The sequence below is a fragment of the Trichoplax adhaerens genome, genomic scaffold (assembly GCF_000150275.1).
Source record: "Trichoplax adhaerens TRIADscaffold_7 genomic scaffold, whole genome shotgun sequence".
NCBI lineage: Eukaryota > Metazoa > Placozoa > Uniplacotomia > Trichoplacea > Trichoplacidae > Trichoplax > Trichoplax adhaerens.
Window position 1 is genome coordinate 215,836 of NW_002060949.1, and position 25,156 is coordinate 240,991.

A 25,156-nucleotide genomic window follows, 5' to 3' on the forward strand; every position below is an offset into this window, starting at 1 on the left:
TACAGGACTAGTGTCGGTGTGAGTATGTGTATTGAAGTGGCAAAGGTAGAGAATATATTTGAGAGCTCCAGGACGACATCGCCATAAGATTCGATCAATAGACAAAAATGTCGAAGCTTTCAGGGCGAAAAGTGACAATTAATCATAGCGAACCTAAGGAAAATTATAGTGAACCTCAAAGAAAAAGTGTCTTTCTACGCCTAGGAACATACAAAAATTTAGAAGTACGTACAGTATATATAACCACATAGTGCTGTAACAGTCTTTTGCTACATTCAACTGGCAAACTTCGATATCTTCATTTCATCCGTACAAACTGTATTTCTATTGATGTTTACCAAAATGATAAAGTTATCGAACAATTTGGCACTAAAAGGTGGTGCCTGTAGGTGCTTGATATACCTTAGATTTATAAACGATATGTCTTGTTCCTGAGATGAGATTATACACTGAAAAATATCGAAACAATTTGTTTCCATTTATTAATGAATTATATTATATAGGGATATTATTTTTTAACTTACTTTATGTGCGTTTCTTGACGATAGTTTGTAAATATATAATTATTAGAATTTCAGCTTTATTTTCATACGTACTTACATACCGTATAATAATCTTTAAATTCCAGCCGTAATGGCTGAAAGTAGCCAGTAAATGGGATCGTTAACGTTCTATCATTACTTTCGTAATATCATGTGAAAATGCAATCTGGCTAATCATGTCACCATCAGAGCATCAATCTACTGTTGTATTCTACGTCATAAAGCGAAATATTGGTTACTTTACAGGCTACCCTATACACCAGGTTATGGGTGGCAATGATAAAAACTTTACATTTATCTTACCACAATCATATAATTAGGGACCACCCAATCTGGCGTTGACTAATGTACCTTACAGTACAGTAGTCACTAATCACTGGCTACATGAATACGTGTTTTATAATTATAATTTAAGTCTAGTACAATTTATCATAGTACCAGTTAATAATTACAGTAGCACAGAGAATATGTTTATGACACCAAAGTGATACATTCAGATGGAGCAAAGTTATAATATCGACTGTCTATTAGTATAGAAATTCATAACACATTCTATCGAATTAACTGTGAAGGCATTGCTATATAATAAGTACAGTAATACAGAGGCAATCCTGATTTTAACTTTTTAAAAATGTACAATCTAAAGTATCATGCGTCAGCCTATTCTGTAGATTCATAATCCTATCTGATATACTGTGTAGTAGTTGTACGTATTACAATATCTTGTAATATCACGATTACTGTTAACGAGCAAATAATTAGCCGTTATCTCTGTTTTGTTGGATAATAACTTGCTAAAATAAATTCCAACTTGCTAATTAATGAGTGTGCAAGGCTGCAGCAGACGCTCTTCTTTTACAATACTACTATAACTCTCATTATGTCTCTGTTATACTGTAAGTGATTGCTGCAGAGATTCTGAATGTACCCAAATATAAGCAATAGCGCTGCATTCTGGATGCTTATTATTACATTCAATTTATAACCGAAACGTACTTTCTGTAGTATCTGTATACTTTTAGTTGGCCTTCATGTAAATATGGTACGAAATACAGTAGGTGTATATGCTTGTGAAGTAAACACAGCATATTGTCCTAGCATACTCTAGTGGAGATACGAGTACGCGTGTCATATAGTATAGAAGATACATGACTTGCTGTAAATAGGGTCTGCTCCACTAATATTTATTATTACGTACATCCGGCCATAATGAAGCTTCAAATTGTGCATCATAAACGCACGTTTTAAACTATGCCATTTCAGGAATACGTTGTAATATTCACAGTTATGATTCCTACTTTTACACTGTCATGAGTGGACTGTAGGGTTACTTTGAAATCATGCACTTATCATTTCTATCTATGTTGAGCGTTACGAATAGATAAGGAAAGTCTTATTTCTCTTTGATAGGGCCACTGTCGATACTGGGTTAAACTTGGACACTGTAACTTAAGACATAATTGTCCATTTCTGCATGACAAAATGCATCGTGGAAAATTTAAACAAAACCATCAGAGGAATGAAGTCAGGTAATACAATTTTATTTTAATTTTAATGTACACGTACAGTATTTTTGGTATATTTATTTGCATACCAAAATAAAGTAAATTGATCTCTATCAGGTATTTGTATGCAGATGGCTCAATATAACAAAATAGCATAGCAATTGCTTCATAGCCGTTATACTAGTAGTAAAGCAGAGATCGCTATTGACATGTATTTAATATAATTGCTTGATAATACAGTAATGTTTCATGAATTTATGAAGATAATTCTGTATCTTTTGATTTTAAATAGGGATGATTCATCGAAAGGTATCAACATTACTTCGGTCATATATTGCCCTAATTCATACCGTAGTAGCCTCTAAAATAATTCTATAAATATAATTTTCATTTGGTCTTAAAGATTACTGTAGTTTGTACGAGGAGAACATGATCTTATTTCTTCTGTGTGCTATAAGGCAGAGTAATATTGTTCAGTATATATCTAGCGATAACGGTTGCATAGTGGACCGTTTCTGTTGGTGTAGCTTCTGGTCGATTCGCGTTAAAGTTTTTAAAATTTTAAAATGCTATAGATAAATTTGATGCAGATAGGCATGTTTGGACGTCAAAAGAATCAAGTAATTCAAGGCAAACGCATTCAGAATATAGAAGGAGTAATAGTCAAGATTCGTCATCCAGGCAAAATAAGAGAATTAGGAGAGAAAGTGATAGTGATTACTATGATAAAGAAGACGAAAGAAGACTTTTGAAAAGACGAGAAGAAATTAATAATGAGCTTAAGGAACTGAGCGAGATTCAAGATGTTGATAAATTTGATGACCTAAGTGAAAATTTGTCCGACGAAGGTATTTGCACACGCGTTAGAAAATTTTTGAAGTCCTTAACTGTTGTTGCTTACAATACAAAATAGTAAAGCAATTACTGTAAGCCTTGTTTATACTTTCATGTTACAGTGACAATGTCACATGTATTTCTATGGTATCGTAAACTCATAATAACAGTTGTTTATATACTGTAAAATTACAATCGAAATAATTTATTACTTAATTTTATATATAACTGCTACTGTACTTACCTACTTAAATAATGTCACCCCTACAAAGTTGATAGTATACTTACGGATTTAGTTAAGTTTCTATTTGCTGTTAGTTCATTCCCATTTCATATCAATTTATACTTATAACATGTCGTCTGTGCCAAAAATTGATACGAATTTTAATCCCAATACTTTATTTTACTGCGCTTTATGCATCAATCAAGGTTCTGATAATGTTGCACCGTTCTATGAGGTATGATAGCTATGATATTTACTGTTTAAAGATTTCGGTTATATAGCTTTAACATTGCGATGTGCTTGTTAGCAGACTGGAGAAGGTTTGGAAATAGAGTTTAACAATTGCAGTGAAGATGCAAACTTTAAGGTGACAGTTTCAAATAGTAAATCTTCCGATACGACCTTACATCGTATAAATGATAAACGACAGTTTAACAATGACTTGGTGAACCAGCAAAATAAAGTATACGTTGACGGCCAAGAAGATATTTCAGATGAAGATAATAGTGAAAATATGGCAAAGTTACAAAGTAGCAGTGATATCACCACTTCTAGAAGTAGTGTTAGCTACGACAGGTCAGCATATAATTTCGTCATATACCCTATGATAATGCACTTGATTCAAATACTGTTATATCTGATCGAGTTGTACCTTGATAATTATTCAATTTTGCCATAGATCAATGTCTATGAAAGAAAGTGACCCAGTCAAGAATGTCAGTTATAATATAGACTGTTCGTCATTTAGTCCTGTGTGTTTACGTAATAGAAGTAATATGCAATAACGGAGTATTAACTTTCTTGATTATAGCGTCGAGAACCTAGTGGACCTTCCTTTTCTAATAACGATATATTTAGTGATGTAAGTGATGACGATACAGACGGTGTTACCGATACAAATGCTAGTTGTTCATCGAAGCAAGATAAGCGTAGTAAGGTATTTAACTCATTTCTTCCCGATGATTTACGGTATCTAAATGAAGTGATGCAATTTTTTTAATGCACTATTTCGTATTTCGTAAAAAAGTTACTTTACGACGATATTAGTGATGAAGATTTAGACCCTACGACAAATAATGGTGAGGAATATTTCCTAGCTTGCTTGCAGTGTTTAAGACACTACTCGTAATTAGCTTTGTGGAATCATAGTCTCTAAAAGTAAAATTGGTAATAACTTATAGTAATTGTGTTTTTTGTTACGTAGATGATGATCAATTAAGTACGAGTAGTGAGGATGTCGTAGATCATACTAGTATTGGGAAAAGTCCTTCACAGCGAGTAACCATGAAGAATTCCAACGAACGATTAGCAGGGAATTATGCCAGTAAGTCTGAAACTATTGATCAATACAGTAATTAAGTAGTGTTTGTATGAATAATCTGATCCTGCTTTAATGTTACCTGAAATGCGGTGAAGCTCGAGGAAGATCTCGGAAAGAGCGATATCACGATCACTAAAGGCAATTGTTTAAAATTCTAAAGTATCACACTAAATAAAGATCTAAAGTTGCTGAAGTTGGTAACTATGGAAAGTGCTACAAAATGTCACTTAATTTATACGACTCTTCGGATAACTTGTAACGTGAATGTAGAGTTTGGGAGATCTGAATCAAGATCACATCGTTTAAATTGCATCTGCATCTGCATTTACGAAAATTTGAGTTATCGTCCACTTACTGATGCTGCTGTATAATTGATACATTTAATCACAGTCTATTTTTATGACATCCATCAGATTACGGTGAATTGGCGCTATTTACTTGAAGTAATGCTCGATAGAAATAACTAAGAAATACAACATAATGAAAAGTTTTTGAAATTTATGATTAATAATTGTAATAGACAGTAAATTCTAAATAATCATATTTGTCTAACAGTTTGTGTCCGCCACTATAATTGTAACTATATGATATCCACATAAATTTAACATATAAGTAGTATTGAAAACAATTGCTACTTACAATTAAGCATAATCCTTTAATTTTATGATTTGATTTTAGTTGAAATCTGAAAGCTACGACTCAGTCTTGTTTAGCAGTATTGAGTAAAGCAGTTGGACTCTATTGAGCGCAGCATTACGTTTAGGAGATTTAAATTAAATTTAATATTATGGATATTAATTTCTTCATGTGTTGGAATCAGCAGTAACCAGTCGACAGTTTGCTATTATTTTCATATAGGAATTGAACTGCTTTAGTTCAAGTTTCTTACGTTTCTACTACTTGTGATGGAATAATTTGTTTTTTTTTAAGACGAAATTTAAATAATGAAAACTTGTAAATGTTGTGCGCACTTGCATGTACTAGATATTTGAATCCGTGGTCTACGTTAGCGACGATTCCGGAAAATATTTAAAATTGCGTAAGATGCGACTTCGATAGCTTTATGCTGCATACTTTATCATGCCAACTGTATCAATTTAAAGTTAATGAAAGGTTAATGAGTTTATCATTGCTACGTATTTCGTAGATAGTGATTGATCCAGTTAAATTGGAGCTTAAGTCTTAAGTATCTAAAAATTCTTTTATTCAGAACAAGTGAAATCATTCGTTTATTATGTGATAAGTATTTACTCCATTCGTATGTATAAATTGGTATATGAGATTCTTTCGTAACTTAATTTAAATTATTTGTATTGTTTGATTAAAATTGAAATAGTATTTCGTTTGTTTTGTTTTAATTCTTTTACTTGATGTAAATATATTTAATGTTACTGTATACATGATGTATGGCGTATTTATACACGTATGTAGGATATATACGTTTACTGTCAAGATTACTATTATAATAATATATTATATATCTCTCCATATATGTACATGTTACATTTTCTAGTGGTCATAAATAAAACATGCGGAGTAGCATGCTATCATTGATACTTGTAAAATTTGATTTTAATTGTTTTTATCGTAGCTAATTTTTTCGTACGTTAAGGCTAGTCTGCGTAATACTGTACCACATAAGAATTTTTGACCTAATTTTGCATCTGTGCAGCTAAGATTGCACCGGAAACAGATCGTAATTAGTTCATATTATACAATTAATGATGATACTTGTAGTTTACTAAAAACTGGGGTTCATTCATAATGTCATTTTTGAAACTTAAAAGTGACTGATTTTAATTTAAATTACAATTATTGTTGAGTGACGTGTGTTATCGAATCAATCTATTTATTGCACTTAAGTTATGAACGTACCTAATTACAGTTAATAATAAAAAATAGTTTATATGGTATGATACTGTCAGGGACTCCTAAGAAAAATGAGGGACCTCATACTGTAATTGCCATCGTACTAGGGAGAGTCATCGGGGAAGAATTTTTCCCACGTGTAAATCATGTCCTATAGAACAGTATTGCACTGACAGACTGTATCTGCTGTATAACTTTAACCAAAGCTACCGTGCAGTATCCATCGAAAGCTATCGAAAGTGGACGCATTTTACATTTCATACTGCAGCTCAAAACGGTACTGTATACAGTTTTAGTTCAGGTGCTACTGTTTACACCGTACTGTGTTTATATCGTTTTTAGACGTAGAAAAACGGGAAAAACATAACTTCAAACTCTAACGTATAAACACTGTACTGTACTTTAGAATCAGTCTATTATTATTATTGTAATCATCAAAGAAATATAGATTCTCTGTTTTTTTTAGAAATATTTCTGCATGAATAAAGATAGTTTCTCTAATTTATAAAGAAAGATGGTTTCACAGATTTACATGCTTTGATATCTTTGTAGTTTGAGAACTGAATAGGCATTTTGCGAACCGGCTAGGCATTTTACAAATACTGTACGCTGAACTTCATACTCAAACGGGTACAATTACACCTGTCGATGATTTCAGTACTACTGTACTAGTACTGTACACTGTACAGCGGCTGAATGACTGACTGTTGGAGAAGACAAGACCATAGAGGCATACTGTAGATAGAGTACAGTACGTACAGTACTGTACAATACAGACAGTGCATGAGTATATTGTACTGTACACTGTAAGAAGTGTTTATTTTCTTTCCAGACTCAGAAAAAGAGAAAAAATACTACTGAAACTAAGGCAAAATTAGTATACTATATACCATTATGTAGCTAGATCAGTCAAAGCACACATGGTACTAATAATTACTATGTGCAGTACAGTACTGTACTTTGCTATGCAAAAGTTGGAAACGAAAATAAACACAGTGTACTGTACAGTACGTACTGTATTGTACTGTACAGTACGTACTGTACAGGGTGTAGAAATTCGATCTAGATTTAAAAAAAACAGATAAAATGATCAAAAGATATACAGTTTTATGGGTTTTATTCGAAAATAAATCATAAAAATATTCACTGACTTATCTAAAAAGAAATTCTACACCTTGTATTGTACTGTACAGTACAGTACTGTACTGTACACTGGGCGTGCACTGTACAGTCCTGTAGTGTACTGTACAGTACGTACAGTACACTTCCGGGGCCCACTTGCCCCTCAAAACAAGTCCATGATTGTACAGTACAAATGCTTCTATTTCCTACAGTACTGTACTGTATGAAAAAGAACATTTGCTGACGTCCGACACTTTGACGGAAGTGATCTACCGTAGGCAGAGACTTGTTTCACCGGTGGAAGAATTCTTTGTAGCTAGTTTTTTGGCGCTTGGCTTTGGAATGCTAGCGAGTCTAGCCGAAATTAACCATTAAGATGGAGACGAAAGTGGAGGATATAGAAAATGTACCGACCAACGTTGTAGAGTCATCCGGGAGATCTGATATGGTTCATAGCATAAAACTGCATGATCAGGTATGGCTGTTCAGTCGATCGAGACCTGTGTATCACTCTCACAGGTCGCTTTGGTCACTCACATTTATTATTGTAACTAGTGATGGATTGAGTGATAATCGTCGCCAGCAGTAGAATAAACCAATCTATAGCACAAAATAGTAAAGAAATCTTATCTTGGTTATCTGAACGGATGCTTACGTGCTTACAGCAGTTCTTGATCGTCATTTACGGAATCTGCGTTGCTTTACTCGTACTAGACGCAAAATGCAGTATGACTATAGGAGCATCTCTGATTACTGTTGACACTAAAAAAGGTCCCAACATGCAGTCGATCTGTCGCTCAAGAGGCAAGGAAGGATACAGACTATCTTTGAAACTTGTAAACGCATTACTCTACTCTGATTGGTATTAAGATTTCTGTTTACTTTACAAATCTACGGTAATAATTATTGCACAATTATTTGTAATAAATTACGGTACGCGTATCGCAATTTACATACGAATATTGTAATTCGTTACTTGCTACTTTATATTTCTATTCCGTATCTTTAGAATTCTGTAAACTGCCAAGTAATCGCATTATTTTACATTAGCTTTAGTGTATATAGGCATTTCATATACTGTATTGGCAAAGATTATTACCTTGCTGATCTGTACAGTATTAAAGCCCAAAGCCTACGATACACAATATCGCCTAATGAATTGCAAATACTTTCTGGTAACGGACTAAACACTCTATCCGTTCATTGAGCTCACCAAACATAGTACTGTATCAGTATGTCCACAAGGCATATCATTAGTCATATAGCTCAGCATTATTTTTACCAAGGCTTAATACAGTACTATAAGAGTTGATTGTACTTGAACTACATGTATCATTGTTGTATGTCCGCTTGTCCACTTGTTGGCATCGTTCTTCATAATTATAGTGAAAAGAGTGGAGGACAAGTTAATATCTTTGAAGAACATGGTGTTACGTGCTGTTATATATTATTATTGTCGGAATTTAAAAAAGATTGAAATAGACTGTATCATGTAAAGTATGTAGTTTTCTAAAAATAAAAACACATTCGATTAATTAGAATTAATCGAGTGCGTTTTTATTTTTAGGAAGTTACTATTAAAAGATATTCTTAACTACTTTTTATCTGGTTGTTCATTCAAATTTCGAGATAAAGAATTACATACAATATTGTTATAATTGCCACTGTAACAGATGGTACTGGTGAAAGTAATATCGAAGGATCAATTTCCGGACGCCACATGGGTAGACCTGCGACTCCTAGAAAATCATAAACTTGCGTCTATAGTAGACACCAAGGTATGGGTGCAATTAATTTTAGAGTGATTAAAGGAATCGTTTTTACTGTTGTTAATGCGCATTACCAACATGAATGAATTACTTAATTAGTTTTCTTGACTTTGTAATGGTAAATCTGGAAACTAGATTAGTCTTATTCTTAGGGATAACAAAATATCAGCTTGTAGCTAATTTTTGAAGTTCGATACATACTCTTAACTTAGATAATTGCATCATTATTGTAATGAGATTAATATTATACTTTAGACTAGAGAGGGTTACCATAAAATTTATCGTGTCTTATTAACTATATTTTTTATATCTATTGACACTGTCATTGTTTCTATTTTTATTAATTAAAGTAAGTTTGAACAGCGCTAACAGTATTATTATGAAATTACTGTATCTTTTTAAGATGAATGATCAGGAGGATGAGGATGGAAAACAATCTACGGATCAATCTCAACGTCAGCTTGTATGCCTACGTTGCGAACAAGTTCTTGAAAACTGCACTTTATCAGCTTTCCAGACGCATTGTTGGAATAAGATTAAAGCATTAAGAAATGTCAGTTTAAATTTTATATCGAATAATTTATTTCAGAGATGGTTATTCCTCTATTCTTTTTAAGAGCACAACGTAGTAGTCTATAACTGAAATAATGCGCTAACAATTTAAATTCCTGTATTTCAATAGGGCTATTTGCAGAATGAGATACGCTGGTTTGTGAAACACATATCAGATGAACATTACCGAAAGCTGGATATTTTCACCGAAGTAACAGCTGAACAGTCAGGTCTATCTGCATTCAGCCTCAAACAGCGTGCGAAAATAGTTACTGAATTACAAGAAATAGTTACTGAAGTTATAAGCGGTAAATAAACTAATACTGTGGACGTGAAATAGGAACAGTGTTAATCAAGTTTTTACACCGTTATTGTAGATATAAAGTATAATCGAAAACATATTTCATAATTTACTTTTTTGAAACAATAGACTGTATCTTAACTGCATACGGCTCCTCTTACACTGGAATTGGATTTAAAACAGCTTCAATAGATATTATGGCATCTTCGATAGAGGCTAGTTAATGTTACTGTATTGAAATTATCTATAACACTACATGATGACAACATATCTTTTATAAGATTACAAAGCTAATCGTATGCCTTGCAAACATAAGTAATAATTTGTTGATTATAAATCTTATTATTCTTAATACAGTTTTGCGATCGTGATAGTCTCATTGTGGAAATTAAAAAAATCTTAGAAGATAATGCAGGTAAGTATTTATATCGCATATTTGATTCGTAGATAATTTAACTTAATAATGACAATATTGCTTCAGTATAAAAAGAATAGAACATCCTTCACTGAACGCAAATACATATAATGCCTAAATGATGATGATAATGTTTGTTAGATATTTACACGAGATTGACTATTGACGTTGAAGAATATCGACCAGTTATCAATGTTATTCATAAGGCGACTAAAATTGGAATCATAATTGATACCGGCAAATCATTAGTGAGGATATAATATATTATATTTTTCATAGTATGCTTCATTGTCGTAGTATTAATCGTGGATGTTGAAATTTGGTTACTATTTATAAAGTCTACTATGCAGGATACCTTGATAGCGACGTACTGTAAGATTGATAGTCGTACTAGGCAACTAGGAGTGGTACTCAGAAAATGGGCAAGGGTGAGTGGTGTACTACGTGTCCTTGAACATGACTTGTTAAGTATGTTATAAACTCATTATCATCGCTTCTGCTTGTTACAGGTTTGTGGAATTGATAGGCCTAATGAAGGTGGATTGCATCCTGGTGCTCTTATCATAATGCTTATTTATTATCTTCAACGTTGTACTCCGCCAGTATTGCCTGTTTTACATGAGGTCAATAAAGTAGTATACATATAGGCTGGTATTATACTGTTTTCGATTTCTTTCTTTGCTAATCTGTCATCTGAAATATAGCTTGCGTCGGATGATCAATCAAAAAATTTTAATTACGAAATAGATGGTGTTCCGTTTATTTACTTTAATGATATTGATACATTGGTAGGTATTAACCGACTTAAGATACGATATTTTCTTACAATTAAGATAATCTCTGTGTACTACTTACTACAAAAAGTTTCACACGTAAAATCTACCTGATTTTATTTATTATCTTATCTTTTTATTAATTTAGGATGATATATGGCAATCTGACAATGAAAAGAGTATTGGACAACTTTGGCTAGGGTTTTTTACGTTAGTAATGCTTACAGATATGATCTTTGTAAATATTGTACTGTAATAAAGTAACATTTTGTTACTAATCAGTCCTTCATCTTTGCCACAAACCAGATTTTATTCATTAGACTACGGGATTAGCCGTAACGTTGTCTGTATAACCTCAAAATCAACAATTACACGAAGAATGAGAAAATGGGAAGCAAACAGTTTTGCTATCGAAAGTACGTCAGTGATTCAGTTTCGATAAAACCAGTTGATACACCTATTTTATGTCCAATATGACCATGATTGTATTTGCAACATGCAGTATGATAAAATTATTATATCGTGTTTGCGACAAACAAGACTGGCAATAAATATAGCACTGATGCAGTTGTAAATACTTGTGAATGTACTGTTTAATTGAAAGTATTACAAAGGTAAGCCATCTACTGATGTAATGATATAGTAATAATTATTAATGAATAGGTCCATTTGGAAACCGCCATAATTGTGGTAAAACCGTTACAACACGACAAGGTGAGTTAATTTATTAGCAAACTGCTCGTTTATTAAATCTGGTTAAAAGTTTTACTAATATTTATAAATTATATGTTAGCTCGCAAATTTATAGTAGATAGATTGCTTCTTACTGTATTTTATTTTGGAAGAATACCACCTGGTCTAATTAATAAGCGTAAGTACTTCCAATCTATTGAATATATGAGTTGAGTTTTATACGTAATGTTACTGTATTTTTGTTTCTGGTATGCAACTGAACTGTGACATAACTATTTTAGTAATTGAATGTCCGAAGCAGTTCGAATGGTTATCTGACTCGTCGAAAATTACCGATACCTTCCAATTAGAAAAGATCTTTGTTTCAGGGACACATGTTTGTACTATATACTCGTATCTAGTATTACAATATATTGTTAAAGATTTCATTTTATCTATCGACTAATTATCTACGTACATTTCAGGAAATGCCCCTTCGCTGTCCGAGTTGTGATGGTAATCATCGAAAAGACGTATGTATAGTTTAGTTAAGTTACAGTTTTAGTTGATAAAATGAAGCCACTATTTGTAAATCAATTTTGTCTATGTAAGCCCTTGGGTAAGTTGATATTGACTCCTAACTTACATAAAATTATTTCTCGTCAACAAATGTTGTATTTTTCTGACTATGCGTCACAATGCCTGGTATAGTATGTTTATTAAAAAATGGTAGTACATTATTAGTAACCACTTATCATCTCTGGATTTGTTACGTAAACTTCAGTTATAGCAGTGATCTATTCAAGAGCTCTGATGTTGATGTACTCGTAATTAATGATGACAAAGACTTCTTAAAATACTGCACAAATGAATTATTAATTAAATGAGTGAATATAAATTGACACCTTAAAACATCTTACTCATATGGCGATCCTATATTTTAAATATGATAAGTCACGTATTATGTTAATTGCTATAGATCAAAGTATCAAACCCAGTTGTTATCCACAATTAAGATGTTATCTTCGGCAGTAATATTCGAAATGTTATTCATCTATATCTTTATAATCGTTATAAATAAACGGTAAATATAACCTATGAATTAATTATACCAAAACGATTTATTTTTGTTTATAGAATTGTCCAGAAAGTATTAGTACTTTAAATCCTTTACCGGAAATGAATATTGATTATCTGAGGGCTATAGATGAATTTTGTTACTACGTAAAAGGTAAGCAATACAGTAATTAAGTTGGCATAATTTGAAGCCGTTATTTATGGTATGTCATCTTAGCACTAAAGTTATTTTCTTTCCTTTTATTCTTAGATTATTACGCGATGTCAGCCGAGGAAAAACAGTTTCGAGAAGAAATTCTTCATCGCGTAACCAAAGCTATGCAAGCTATCTTTCCAGGTGAAAATAGAGCGGTCTTATATCTTATCTACCATTTTGCACCACAAATGAAATTTTTGTAACCGAGTGATATATGTATCTTTACTAAATAAGAGGCAACATTGCACCTGTTTGGATCGTCAAAAAATGGGTTTGGAACCAAACAGTCAGATGTAGATATGTGTATGATGATACCTGACGACAGCTTGAACTGTCTCGATGTATGTAATTACCAATTTTCGTTATACGAGTAAATGAAACAGCTTCGTAATTATATGTTTGTGACAAACATTGCTAGGAAAAATTACGTGGCCAAGAAGCTATTAGACGTATAGCGAAGCAGTTACGTAAGAAGTCTAGAGGTTAGTTACTTATTTTGAACTTAGTATATTATCCTTTGTTGTTTTATTAAAGTTTTTTATTAACATAACCAGATTTTGCAAAAGTACAAGATATATCTCGTGCAACAGTTCCGATAGTAAAATTTTATGATGTAAGACGGTATGTAAATCCTACATGTTCGCTTAATAGGTAAGTTACTAGTATTTTAAAACTTTAATAGAGTTTTTTTTCGCTACAGGAAGTTATCGTGTGATATTAGTTACCAAAATGCTTTGGTTTGTATTTATTACTGATACACAATTAGTTGATTTATTCCTTGTGAAAGATTTAATCTAATGGAATCCTATTATATAATTATCACTTTTGTAGGCTGTACATAACACAAATCTTTTGGCAAGTTATGGTAGCCTTGATGATCGGATTCCAATTCTTGTTTTAGTTCTTAAATTAATAGCCAAGGTACAATTAATATAAAGTTTTCTTAGATATAAAGATTCTTAGTTGTCGCAAATAACTACCTATGTTTAATTTGCAAAGGCTTGCGACATCGGAGATGCATCGAGAGGCAGTTTGAGTTCGTATGCCCATACGTTGATGATGATTTACTTTCTACAACATTGTGATCCCCCAGTTTTACCTGTACTGCAGGAGGTACTGTGCTTTAAATGCTACTTAGCTATCACAGATATAATTACTTTTTATTAACAATAAGATTATGTTAGTTACATGATGGAGATAAACCAGAGCAAACGGTAGAGAATTGGAATGTTTGGTTTCAAGAAGATCGCGAAACAATCGTAAGGGAACATAAGCAGCTTATATTTGATAGCATTAGGTAATGACTGCTATTATATAGTTTCATATTTATTTACAGCGAAAATGGTCGGGCTTTGGAAAGAATAAAGAAAGTGTTGGCTCTTTATTATTAAAATTTTACCGGTATTACACCGAAACCTTTAATTTTACTACTGACGTCATAGCAATACGACAATTTGATCCGATGACGAAATTGAATAAGGGATGGTACACAAAATTTATAGCAATTGAAGGTATGATAAAGTTTTTATATTTACCTATGAAGTTGAAATTTCAATTTTGATGACTTTAAAATCATCCAATAGATCCATTTGATTTAAAACATAATCTTGGGAGAGGCCTACAACGGAAAAGTATGCACGTATTTATATTATCTGGCAATATAATCACTAGTATCTAATAGCGCATGGATCACTATAGAATAGTGAATAATAATGCGTATACTCTTTCTGTATGGTATAGTGAATTCTTATATCAAAAGTGTATTACGCAATTGCCGAACAATATTTGGAACTCCGCAACCTATACAGCATCACTTCATGGTATAGATTCTAATGTTCTGTTGTAAATTATTTATAAAGATGTTGACGCTATATTCTTCTTTAACCCTGTTCAGGATCATTTTCTTAATCTATCTAAGCTAACCAATGGTAAAAAATCTCCAGATCAAAATCGGTGCTTCAATTGCGGCTTTATTGGACATCGAAGGAAGGATTGTCCTAAGAGTCGTAAGTTTGCTATCGATTAAAGGTCCCATCTCGTATTTTTTTTGTGGTTAGATATTACCAATTAACGTAGGAGGACGTTGAAAAGTATTACTATTATTACATATAGGTAATTTCAGAGAACAGACTCAGGGGCTTCCTGCGCATAGAGATAATTCACCTAAAATGCTAGCACAAGCTTTTAATGTACTGAAAATCAATGAGAATGGAAAGCCGAAGCAAGGAGATGCAAAATTTTCCCAGGCAAATTCCTTATGGCAGCAACAGAACGTACAGACTGGCCCGGTGGCAATGCCAAATGTTCAATGGCAGCATAATCCTAAGATTCCAGTTTATATGGAGATGCCAATTCTATTAAACAATGGAGGTGTTATGAATACAATATCTAAAATGCCTTATTACCCTTACGCTCCATTCAATATGCATCAGCATACTTTGAATGCTAATAATGCGTATCAGCTAAATCCCTACAGCAATTTTAAAAATTATCATGTTGTAAGCCCTACAAATGTATCATCCAATGAAACTACTGTGAATGACAACATGAGTGATTATGAGTGTAAAAGCTCAATACCAGAGAAATTGGAGGCTCATGGAAGTGTCGAATCTTACACCGAGACTGAACTGGATAGTAAGCCTTCAACAAGTAATCAACAGAATCAATCAATACAGAAAGAGTCTAACAGTAGGGGGCAGCAGCAGTATGATGAACACAAACATCGTAGGTATCCACCAATATTTCACCATACTACCCATGAAATGCCACCAAATGACGTTGAGAATTTGAGTACAATTAAGAAAAGTACAGATCTTACATGGCAACAGGGACGATTAATTGACGAAATAGGTCGTTCTCGAAAGAAAAATCGGATAAGAAAACCGAAAGCAAATTAATTAAAGAAACTAATAGCCCTTTCTTTAGTGCTTGTAAATTATTACCAGTGGTAATCTTTTATCTCTGTCCTTAAAATCTACTGCATATGAGATTAGCCATTCTAACGTAAATGGTATTCATCTATTTGAAATATAATTACTGAAAATGGAAATCTTGGTTACAATTAAATCGTCTACATTATTATATATAGGTTACATGACGCCTTTCTTTCAATTGTGTACGATATACTGGCAATCTATTTATTAATGGCTAGCTGATAATCATCAGCTATACAGAATACGCATTCTTGTCATGATTAAAGTAAACGTAGATACGTATAAACAATTAAATGTATCGATCATTTATTCCCTCCTTTTTTATACATGTACTTTATCCCTGAATTGACTATGCTGTTCTTGACATTTTATTTACTATATTCTATTTCATGTTTCAAATTGAATAAATATCTACGTTTATACTTATTTCTACACTCATTTGATTTTACTCCGATATAGTTATGAAAAATCCTCTTAAATTGAAACCAATTTATTTTACTCGTACATTACTATTCTTTTCGTACAGTACAACAGTGAAGGTTGATAATACAGTATACAGATACAGTACAGTAAGTGTTTGTGTTCTCAACGCTATACTGTACGCCGAGTGTACTGTACACTGTACATTAGTGTACTGTACGGTACAATATGTAATAATGTACGATACTGTACAGTACAGTACTAATACAAATTTTTTGTGTACAGTACACTATGTACTGTACTGTACAATATACTGTAATCCGTTTCCTTCGATACTGTACGTTTGAATGGTAAAAACTAAAAACTTTAAGTAAAACGCTTAAGAAAGACCAATCGTTATGAACCTTCCTATACACATACAGTAAGTCTCTGTAAGTCTCTTATTAAATTGAAATTGATGCAAAAATTGTAATATCGAATGTATGGGATCACGCGTACAGTACTGTACTGTACGTTCGTGTGTAAAAACACAGCCAACTACAGTACAAATTACAGGTTTTCACTGTACCACTGTCACCACACAAAGACACTGTACTGTACTGTACAGTACAGTACTGTAATTTACAAATAATATACTGTAGTAATTTGTACTAATGTCAGCCTCTGGTACAGTACCTAAATTCTGAATTTTCCATGACTGTTCTGTACTGTGCAGTGCCGTACCGTACCGTATTTCACCGCGCTTTACAAACTAGAAGCATTCTCCGCGTATTAGCGTGAAAGAAGAAGCCATGGCAAACGTAGCTGAAAAGCGTACAGCTGAAGATTCTGACGATGAAGTCATTGGCCCTATGCCTAGTTTAGCTGCTAAACCAAATAGTAAAAGAGTTAAAGGTTTGGTATTCTGCACAATCTCAAGGATTTATAAACTTTCTTTACATTGAAAGACGAACACTACCTTTTTTGATTTGGGTGCAATAACAGGCTGTACTTCTTTTTATTCTATCTCCAGTCTTGAAATTTGAGCATCTATACTTGGCCAATTTACCCTCTGCCGAATCGTACGAGAAGAGCTTAATGCATCGAGATGTAATTAATAATGTTTTGATAACGAGGTAACGACCAGCTAATAGTGTATGAATTTCTTAGCTATACAAGAATAAGTTTCTATGCACTATATTGTAGTGCATAACGATTCTCAACGATTGCCCATTTAATAAGAATAATTATTCATTACCATTCGTAGGACGGACTTTGTTGTCACATCCAGCTGTGATGGCCACATCAAATTCTGGAAAAAATGTGATGAACTAATTGAATTTGTCAAACATTTTCGTGCTCATAGAGGTCAATAACTAAATTATGCATGTAGCTGCATTCAAGAATGTCATTTTGCAGCTTCGTTAAGAATATGACCTCGATCAATTGTAACTGATTTGATAGCGATGGAAAAGTTGCTCATTGAGCCAGTTGGAATAGTAGTAAACATGAATATTATAATTGTTAACCAATATTATATCAGTAAGAATGAAAGATTAACTTTTCCTTATGTAATCTTTAGAAACCGTTGTTGACATAGCTGCAAGTTGTGATGGACTCTTAGTTGCCTCTGCCTCGACAGATAAATCTATAAAAATTTTCGACGTTATAAATTTCGGTTTGTTCATATTGAGCAGTACAACGCTATTTAATTATTATAAACGTAAAAAGTATACTTCTAATAATTTTGTTGCTGTTAAGCTAAAACTACAGTTTTATGTTGGACAGAATCTGTAGTTACAAGATTATCGTAACGGTAAAAATTCTATCAATACTGTACCGTCATTGGTAAAATATAGTACAATAGTATAACAGATTGAGATTGCAGTACGTTTTGGGTCTCTGTTGACAAATGTATTGATGCAGCCAAGCGTTATACTATGCATTCTAGTCGTTATCGAAAATATCCTAAGTTGAGGTTAATTATATATTTAGATAGGATGGATACGATAAAAAAATTTCGTATATATTATACATGTATTGTAAATTTATGCTTTGCGTGCAAATATTTATTATGAGCTGTTGCCTTAAACATTTTCATTCAATTATAAATTTATTGTAGATATGATCAATATGCTAAAGCTTTCGTATGTACCTGGTTGCTGTCAGTGGATACATACATCAGATTCTGCGGTTGCCCTAATTGCGTGGTAACTAAAATGAACAATTTCACTAGCTACCGATTAGAATTTACGTGTATTTATACAGCAGAATTTGATCATATTTTTAGCTGATTATTCATGAGTGTATTATGTAAAACTCGTATAGTGTAACTTATCTACTAAAACTAACTTATATTCTCAATTTAAAATATGTACAGTTCTGAACGAAGCAATGGAAATATTTACATCTATGATGGTAGAGGTAATAATGAAGCAATTCAAACCATAACCTTACATTCTAAACCAGTTACCTTTATTGGAGTAAGTAATTGAAATGCAATATGCTATTATATTATGAATACAACCTGAACTGCAATAGCGATAATGTTCCACAAAATCATAGGCTAATATCGTCTGACCTTGTAACAGTATAATAGCGTATTCGACGTAGTGATATCTGGAGATGAAGCGGGTATGTTAGAATATTGGTCTGGCACCAGCAATGATTTCAAATTTCCAGAAATTCTAGACTTTGAATTCAAAACTGATACGGATTTGTATCACTTTGCTATGGTAACGTAAACGATACATTTTATTGTCGATGTGAAATGATAAATTGAATATAACAACTTTGATTACCATCTAGCATAAAACGGTACCGATGTCTATCTCATTCTCGTCAAATGGAAAATTACTAGCTATTGTTGCTGAAGATCGTACGGTAAACCTGATTTTATTTGAAACCTACGAGATCTCTACTAGTTTCATCTCGGTACCTATTATCGTCATTAACAGATTTCAGTTTTTCGCTTCCTGAGTGGGAAATTGAAAGTTATATTTAATGAAAAAGTGGATTCATATGATAGAGGTCTAAAGGTAGCCTTTTTCGTTTGAAGAAATTAAAAATTAGCGTTGTGGCCATTATTAACTATGCTTGATAGTTTTACAGACACAATTAAAATTGCGTTCTTTATTCCATTCAGACTGGATCGCAGCTGCCCAACATGGAAATTAATCGACGCATTGCTGTTGAACGTGACATTGAGAAAGCAGATGGATTATCTCATGTAAATGCAAGTAAGTGTTTTTAAAACTATCGCTGCTTGAAGGCCTATGTATTGCTAATGCAATTTATTTATTCAGTTTTTGATGATAGTGGGCATATGCTAATATACGCAACCATGCTAGGAATTAAAGGTCAGAGGTGTCTACTTATGTAGGTAGCTAAGCAATGATGTTAATGTTATGATATTTTATCTACTGAAGTGATGAATTTACAAACAAATACTTGTATCAGAACACTTGGAAAGGTAGCTAACAAATACTAGTAAATTTAATCTTGGTTACTTAGAGTTCGCATTGATCAGTTTTGTAAATTCTGGCCATTCTATTAATATGATTGTCATTTCCGGTTTCTTGTAGGCTGAGAATGTGCGATTTCTTAACATTGCTTTATATCAAAGTAAACCTAAGCAGTCTGGTATATCAATAGTGAGTGCTTTAGATCTTGTATTATGAATGATAAACGTTCGTTGATCATTATACATGTATACGAATACTGAGTAATAAATTTCCTATGCAGGAGCTTGAAGCTAGTACAAATTCGAGTTCACAAAAAACAACCTCAGATCCAATGATTGTTAGCACTGGTTGGAAAAAGAATAGATTCTATATGTTCTCGACAAGAGAACCAGATGATACGAAAGGGTGAGTTTGAGAAGGATAATTATTTATCCCTGTTAAATAGTGATTAGTTAATAAATAATTAGTTGAAAGTGTATTTTAGAGTTATCATATTCATCTTTCAATTTCATATATTTATCGTAGAGCTGAAGTTGATCGGGACGTTTTTAATGAAAAACCATCACGTGAAGAACAGTTGGCAGCAGTCAAGGTAAAGTTTAAACTCGATTAGAACGATTCGTTCGCTATTTCTAGCATGGTGATTTTAAGCTTAGGTTAAAACTTAGTAATATTTGAAGTATTTTTATGAAATTACAGGACTCATCCAATGTTATGCTAGGCGACTCTTCAGTAATGCATACTACAATGGGAGATATTCAAATAGAACTATTTCCTAAAGTGTAAATAAAGAATGACTTTTCTAAGAGGTTCTGCTCGAACACTAATGTTAAAGTCTTTAATTCTGTTGTTTAATAATTTTCTTAGAGCTCCAAAGGCTGTAGAAAACTTTTGTACTCACTCAAAGAATGGTTATTATAACGGGCATATATTTCATCGGGTCATTAAAGCCTTTATGATTCAAACTGGAGATCCATTAGGTTAAATTACAACAATTTATTAGTGCTTATTGATAGATATGAAGTTGTCGGTACTGTTACAAAAGGTGTTCTATATTTTATCTTTCGTAAAAATTAGGAACTGGTACTGGCGGAACGTCAATTTGGGGTAAAGAATTTGAAGATGAATTTCATTCCAGTGTACGTCATGATCGTCCATATACTGTTAGTATGGCTAATGCTGGTCCAGGAACCAATGGATCTCAATTTTTTATCACGGTCGTTCCTACGGTTTGTAAATAATCCTTACTTCGCTATTTGATCATTAATAATAAACTAGATAATTATATTCAGACTTATTTATCATTTAACTTTTCTTTCCTGGTTTTATCTTGTTAATCAATAGCCATGGTTGGATAATAAGCATACAATTTTTGGTAGAGTCGTAAAAGGAATGGAAGTTGTTCAAAATATTAGTAATGTTAAATGCGATCCGAAAACTGATAGACCATACGACGATATTAAAATTATCAGTATTACAATAAAGTAGATTATTATCAATTTATTTTTTACTAGTATTTTTACTCTGTTGAAGTTGATTTGATAATATAATCAGGTAATAATGCTCTTCGTCCTAGTAATTAGGATAGACTTGGAAGTAATGGAGAAATCTTTATGTATTAACTCGTCCTATCTCTTCCCATTCGTTGTTGATTTTTATGGAACTTCATAATATCAGTTATGGCCCGTTTAAGCCTGAATTTAATCAGATATTTTATCGATTTGCAATTTTAATTTTTCTGAAATCTACTTAGAACCGTAGCAAATGTATCATTATACCCGTAAATTCCCATATCGTAATATAGATTTGTCTGCCTTAAAATGTATTTATTCGGCTACTTATCTGATTGGCCGTAACTTTTATAAATTCAATATGTGCAACAAAACTGTAGATGTTTGATAATTAATTTCTCAACTGTATAACGCTTCCAGGTGCAAAGGCCTATGTAATGCATTACTGGCTAGGATCTTAATCTTCATTGTATGCCTATATGTAAAATTTATAAATCAAAAAACTTAAATTCATACTTCGCGTACCATTGGTAAAATAAAAGTTCTGTCATCATCTTGAACGGCTGCTGTGTACGCATATCAATTAATTATAGTCCGCCAAGGGAAGATAATTTTTTAATAGCTACTAATGATAATGATAATTATGTTAAAGATGCTAACTTATAATTGGATCAGTTATTGAGTAGACGTAGCAAGATAAGTAACGACCTAACCGTAAACATTTAAAGATTTATACGGTGCGTTGTAACATCCAAATTTAAGTTTTTCATTGGTCATGCTCCATGAAGCGTATAATGTTACTTATCTGTGATAAAGTGATCTTCAAAACAATAAATCAAGAACTACAGTTTCTTGCAAATTTCACTCTATTACAGAAGTTAGGTTCGTCTAACTACCAATAGCTTACAAATTAAGTTATTCTCGTACAGTCTTATAATAGTAATCTAAGCTATATTTGGGGCTGCACTACATTGTCAAAATAGCCAGGCATTTTTTTCTAGCAACTATAAAAATTTGCACGTACTTTACAGTATTCTTTGTCATATAACAGAGTGCTGTACGAATCATTTTTCCTATTAGATGTTTGCTTTTATAACTTACTGACTGGTTAGCATGTAGGTACAATCAGCCATGAAAGAGCTTTCGTTAACGATAAGAATTGCCATTGATTTTACAGCATATAATATAGATATTTTAATGAAATACATGTACACTTGTATAGCACACTTATTCTGCATGAAAGATAGCACTTATAGTACACTACCACAGTAAAATGAAAGGGTCTATGATGAAGTCTATATCGTTCTGACAAACGTAAAGCATTGCCATACCACATTATTAATTTATATTAATAATTCTCAGCTAAATTATCCTTTTACTGTGTTTTGCATGCTTCCCTCATTAACCGTTGCAATAACGAAATCCCTCATGGCCTCATCTGTGCAAATCTTTAATATCGACCAAATTAGAGCAAAACACAAGACCTACGAATTACTATATTAATGCCAGATTTATTTATTAATAATAAATGTCATTATTGCATGGAAAAATATTCATCTCCGACACAAGATTTAGAAGAATAATCAAATCATTACGTATTAGTTGTAATAAAAGTGGCAGAGATAAATTAAATTATTCAGCATGGTTGATTTATTCGTTAATGTGTTAACTAATTATTCATAAAACGAATAAAAAATCAATTTTAATTCATTTATGATATTTTAAGATATTGCCATGGAGACTTTATCAATTTTTGCTGCCATTTATCATGACACCTACAAGATTGAAATTGATATAAAATAATTAAAAAAATATTAAGAATACGCTGAAGTTACTATTAGCAAATTACTGCACTGTAACTCTGGATCGATTGTAAATTGTTTATCTAAGCCAAGATATGTTATATCAATTAAGTATTCATAATTATAATTTATTTAGTATGATGATGCAAATAGTACCTACTAACCTGGTCACTACTTAGCATAACTGACACGATGTTCGACCTAATTGTGCCGGGCCAACTTGGCACTGACAATTAAAGCAACTCTTTTGTAATTGCTTAAGTTCAAAGCCGAAATATTTTAAGAATGACTTATAGAATGTTGCAAATTGTGAAGTCATGAAGTCAGCATTCCATACATAGCCGCGTTTAACGATATTACTATGAGCATCGGTTAAGAACATATCTAGATTATCAGCCCTTGTTCCTTCGTTCACCATACTGGGTTCCATTGATTGGCGAGGGCGTTTGATTACATTCAAGAAAACTCCCTTGTAGAATAATTCTTTAGCCATAGCAGTCATATCAGCAGACTGTGCAGGTTCGGCATCAGTCAATACTAGTATTGATTTATAATCCGACTCGAATGGAAATTGCATAGCAAATTTGACTGCGCTAACGACATCATCATTAGTGCGCTTAGTAAAGTTTAAGTGTTGTAAGCCACTACTTAAATCAATATATCGGCCTTTCAGTTGTCCATTTAAGGTATGGAAGTGAGCATCAGAATGAATACAATCGCCACCAAAGCCAATTAGACCGAAACGTACTTTAATATGGTAATATTTGGAAATGTACATTTCCAAGCTTCTGAATAATTTTTCTATGTACATTTTGTACATTTTCATTTCTGGTACTTCATGTACAACAATTACCAAGTCTAATTTTTTAGGAGCAGCCTTCCAGGTATCGTTGATGCTGAATTTGTTTTCGCAAAGAGCTAAAATAATCAAGATTGAATACATGTCTCGGTTAAGTCTGCTACTGGGAAAAAATCGACCATAATTATGCAATACAGAATATTAATTAATACTATATCTGTCTTGTTAAGAAGCATATTACTTACAGCATTCTTCAGGCATAGAAATATTGACACCTGCTTTCTTACAACGTTGGAGGTACGCTGCGAAGATATTGCAACCACATTGGCTATTAGTGCACTTCTTACCGCAAATTTCATGCATGCAGACATCTTTAAAGTCTGCTGGGTCTACAACATCGAAACATTGAGTAAATTCTGATTCATAGCGACGATCAAACTTCATGCAGTGCCTGTTATCATCGTTGTATTCCAAGTTATCGCATTTATTATTAGCAATTTTCTTCGGTTTGATAGAAATGATCATGTCATCTTGTTGGGTATTTGAAGATGTATCGAAAGTATTTGAGTTAGTATCTTGAACAAATGGTGTATGCAAGCATTTGCTACTTCCACTAACTTCCCAATTATCAGCAAGAGCCGTAGGATTGAGTACTATTTTCTTTTTCATATTACGCCAATCATTACTTTTCTCTCCATCCATATTACCCAATAAGCCAGCTACTCTATTATGATACCAGGATGGCACAGTAAATAGGCACAAGTAATGATGCATGTCGCAACGTATTTTCAATCCACTTGCTGCATTGATATAAATGAAAGGACCGAAACGAGTAGCATTGAAGTCTTGCATCTGTTGTGGCAATTCAACTCTTCTATCGTTAACATACACGATTCCATTCTTATCCAAAACGATATTATCGCCATTTTGTACACGCACAAAGATAGAGTCTTGTCGGCTTACAATTGTGAAAGAATTGTTGACATATTCGTGTGATAACAAGTAACTGCATGACTTACTCTTGTAAGCTGGAATAGTGATGTGCTCCTTATCGAATGTCATGATAGTAGTATCGGA

General features: G+C 32.7%; 4 protein-coding genes across 4 annotated transcripts; 3 read left to right on the plus strand and 1 right to left on the minus strand.

Moving 5' to 3' along the window:
- Window positions 1-107: 107 nt before the first annotated feature.
- TRIADDRAFT_57803 (uncharacterized protein) lies at window positions 108-4,463 on the plus strand (the record flags this gene model as incomplete). Its single annotated transcript, XM_002113868.1, has 10 exons — window positions 108-224; window positions 1,953-2,071; window positions 2,340-2,356; window positions 2,623-2,895; window positions 3,311-3,339; window positions 3,412-3,680; window positions 3,784-3,856; window positions 3,916-4,041; window positions 4,132-4,183; window positions 4,309-4,463. 10 exons carry the CDS (start codon window positions 108-110, stop codon window positions 4,461-4,463), a joined length of 1,230 nt encoding a protein of 409 aa, XP_002113904.1.
- A 3,329-nt stretch (window positions 4,464-7,792) lies between these two features.
- Window positions 7,793-16,068, plus strand: TRIADDRAFT_57804 (uncharacterized protein; the record flags this gene model as incomplete). Its single annotated transcript, XM_002113869.1, has 26 exons — window positions 7,793-7,891; window positions 9,090-9,194; window positions 9,589-9,738; window positions 9,868-10,035; window positions 10,396-10,453; window positions 10,751-10,881; window positions 10,963-11,076; window positions 11,158-11,241; window positions 11,375-11,436; window positions 11,533-11,642; window positions 11,890-11,940; window positions 12,201-12,295; window positions 12,384-12,431; window positions 13,036-13,129; window positions 13,226-13,312; window positions 13,406-13,512; window positions 13,590-13,653; window positions 13,726-13,822; window positions 13,872-13,908; window positions 14,003-14,092; window positions 14,171-14,284; window positions 14,356-14,430; window positions 14,508-14,682; window positions 14,912-14,991; window positions 15,066-15,177; window positions 15,284-16,068. 26 exons carry the CDS (start codon window positions 7,793-7,795, stop codon window positions 16,066-16,068), a joined length of 3,192 nt encoding a protein of 1,063 aa, XP_002113905.1.
- A 1,247-nt stretch (window positions 16,069-17,315) lies between these two features.
- On the plus strand, window positions 17,316-21,455 carry TRIADDRAFT_50446 (uncharacterized protein; the record flags this gene model as incomplete). The annotated part of the gene is made up of 19 exons (XM_002113870.1): window positions 17,316-17,418; window positions 17,537-17,639; window positions 17,771-17,871; window positions 18,086-18,181; window positions 18,626-18,713; window positions 18,884-18,986; window positions 19,095-19,238; window positions 19,312-19,386; window positions 19,461-19,541; window positions 19,649-19,742; window positions 19,809-19,862; window positions 19,932-19,975; window positions 20,088-20,156; window positions 20,248-20,372; window positions 20,493-20,559; window positions 20,667-20,749; window positions 20,835-20,947; window positions 21,045-21,196; window positions 21,312-21,455. 19 exons carry the CDS (start codon window positions 17,316-17,318, stop codon window positions 21,453-21,455), a joined length of 1,839 nt encoding a protein of 612 aa, XP_002113906.1.
- Window positions 21,456-22,976: 1,521 nt separating this feature from the next.
- TRIADDRAFT_64053 (uncharacterized protein) lies at window positions 22,977-24,198 on the minus strand. The gene is made up of 2 exons (XM_002114189.1): window positions 23,445-24,198; window positions 22,977-23,253 (listed from the first exon to the last, which is right to left on the minus strand). Exon 1 carries the CDS (start codon window positions 24,104-24,106, stop codon window positions 23,456-23,458), a length of 651 nt encoding a protein of 216 aa, XP_002114225.1. The 5' UTR covers window positions 24,107-24,198; the 3' UTR covers window positions 22,977-23,253; window positions 23,445-23,455.
- Window positions 24,199-25,156: the final 958 nt, after the last annotated feature.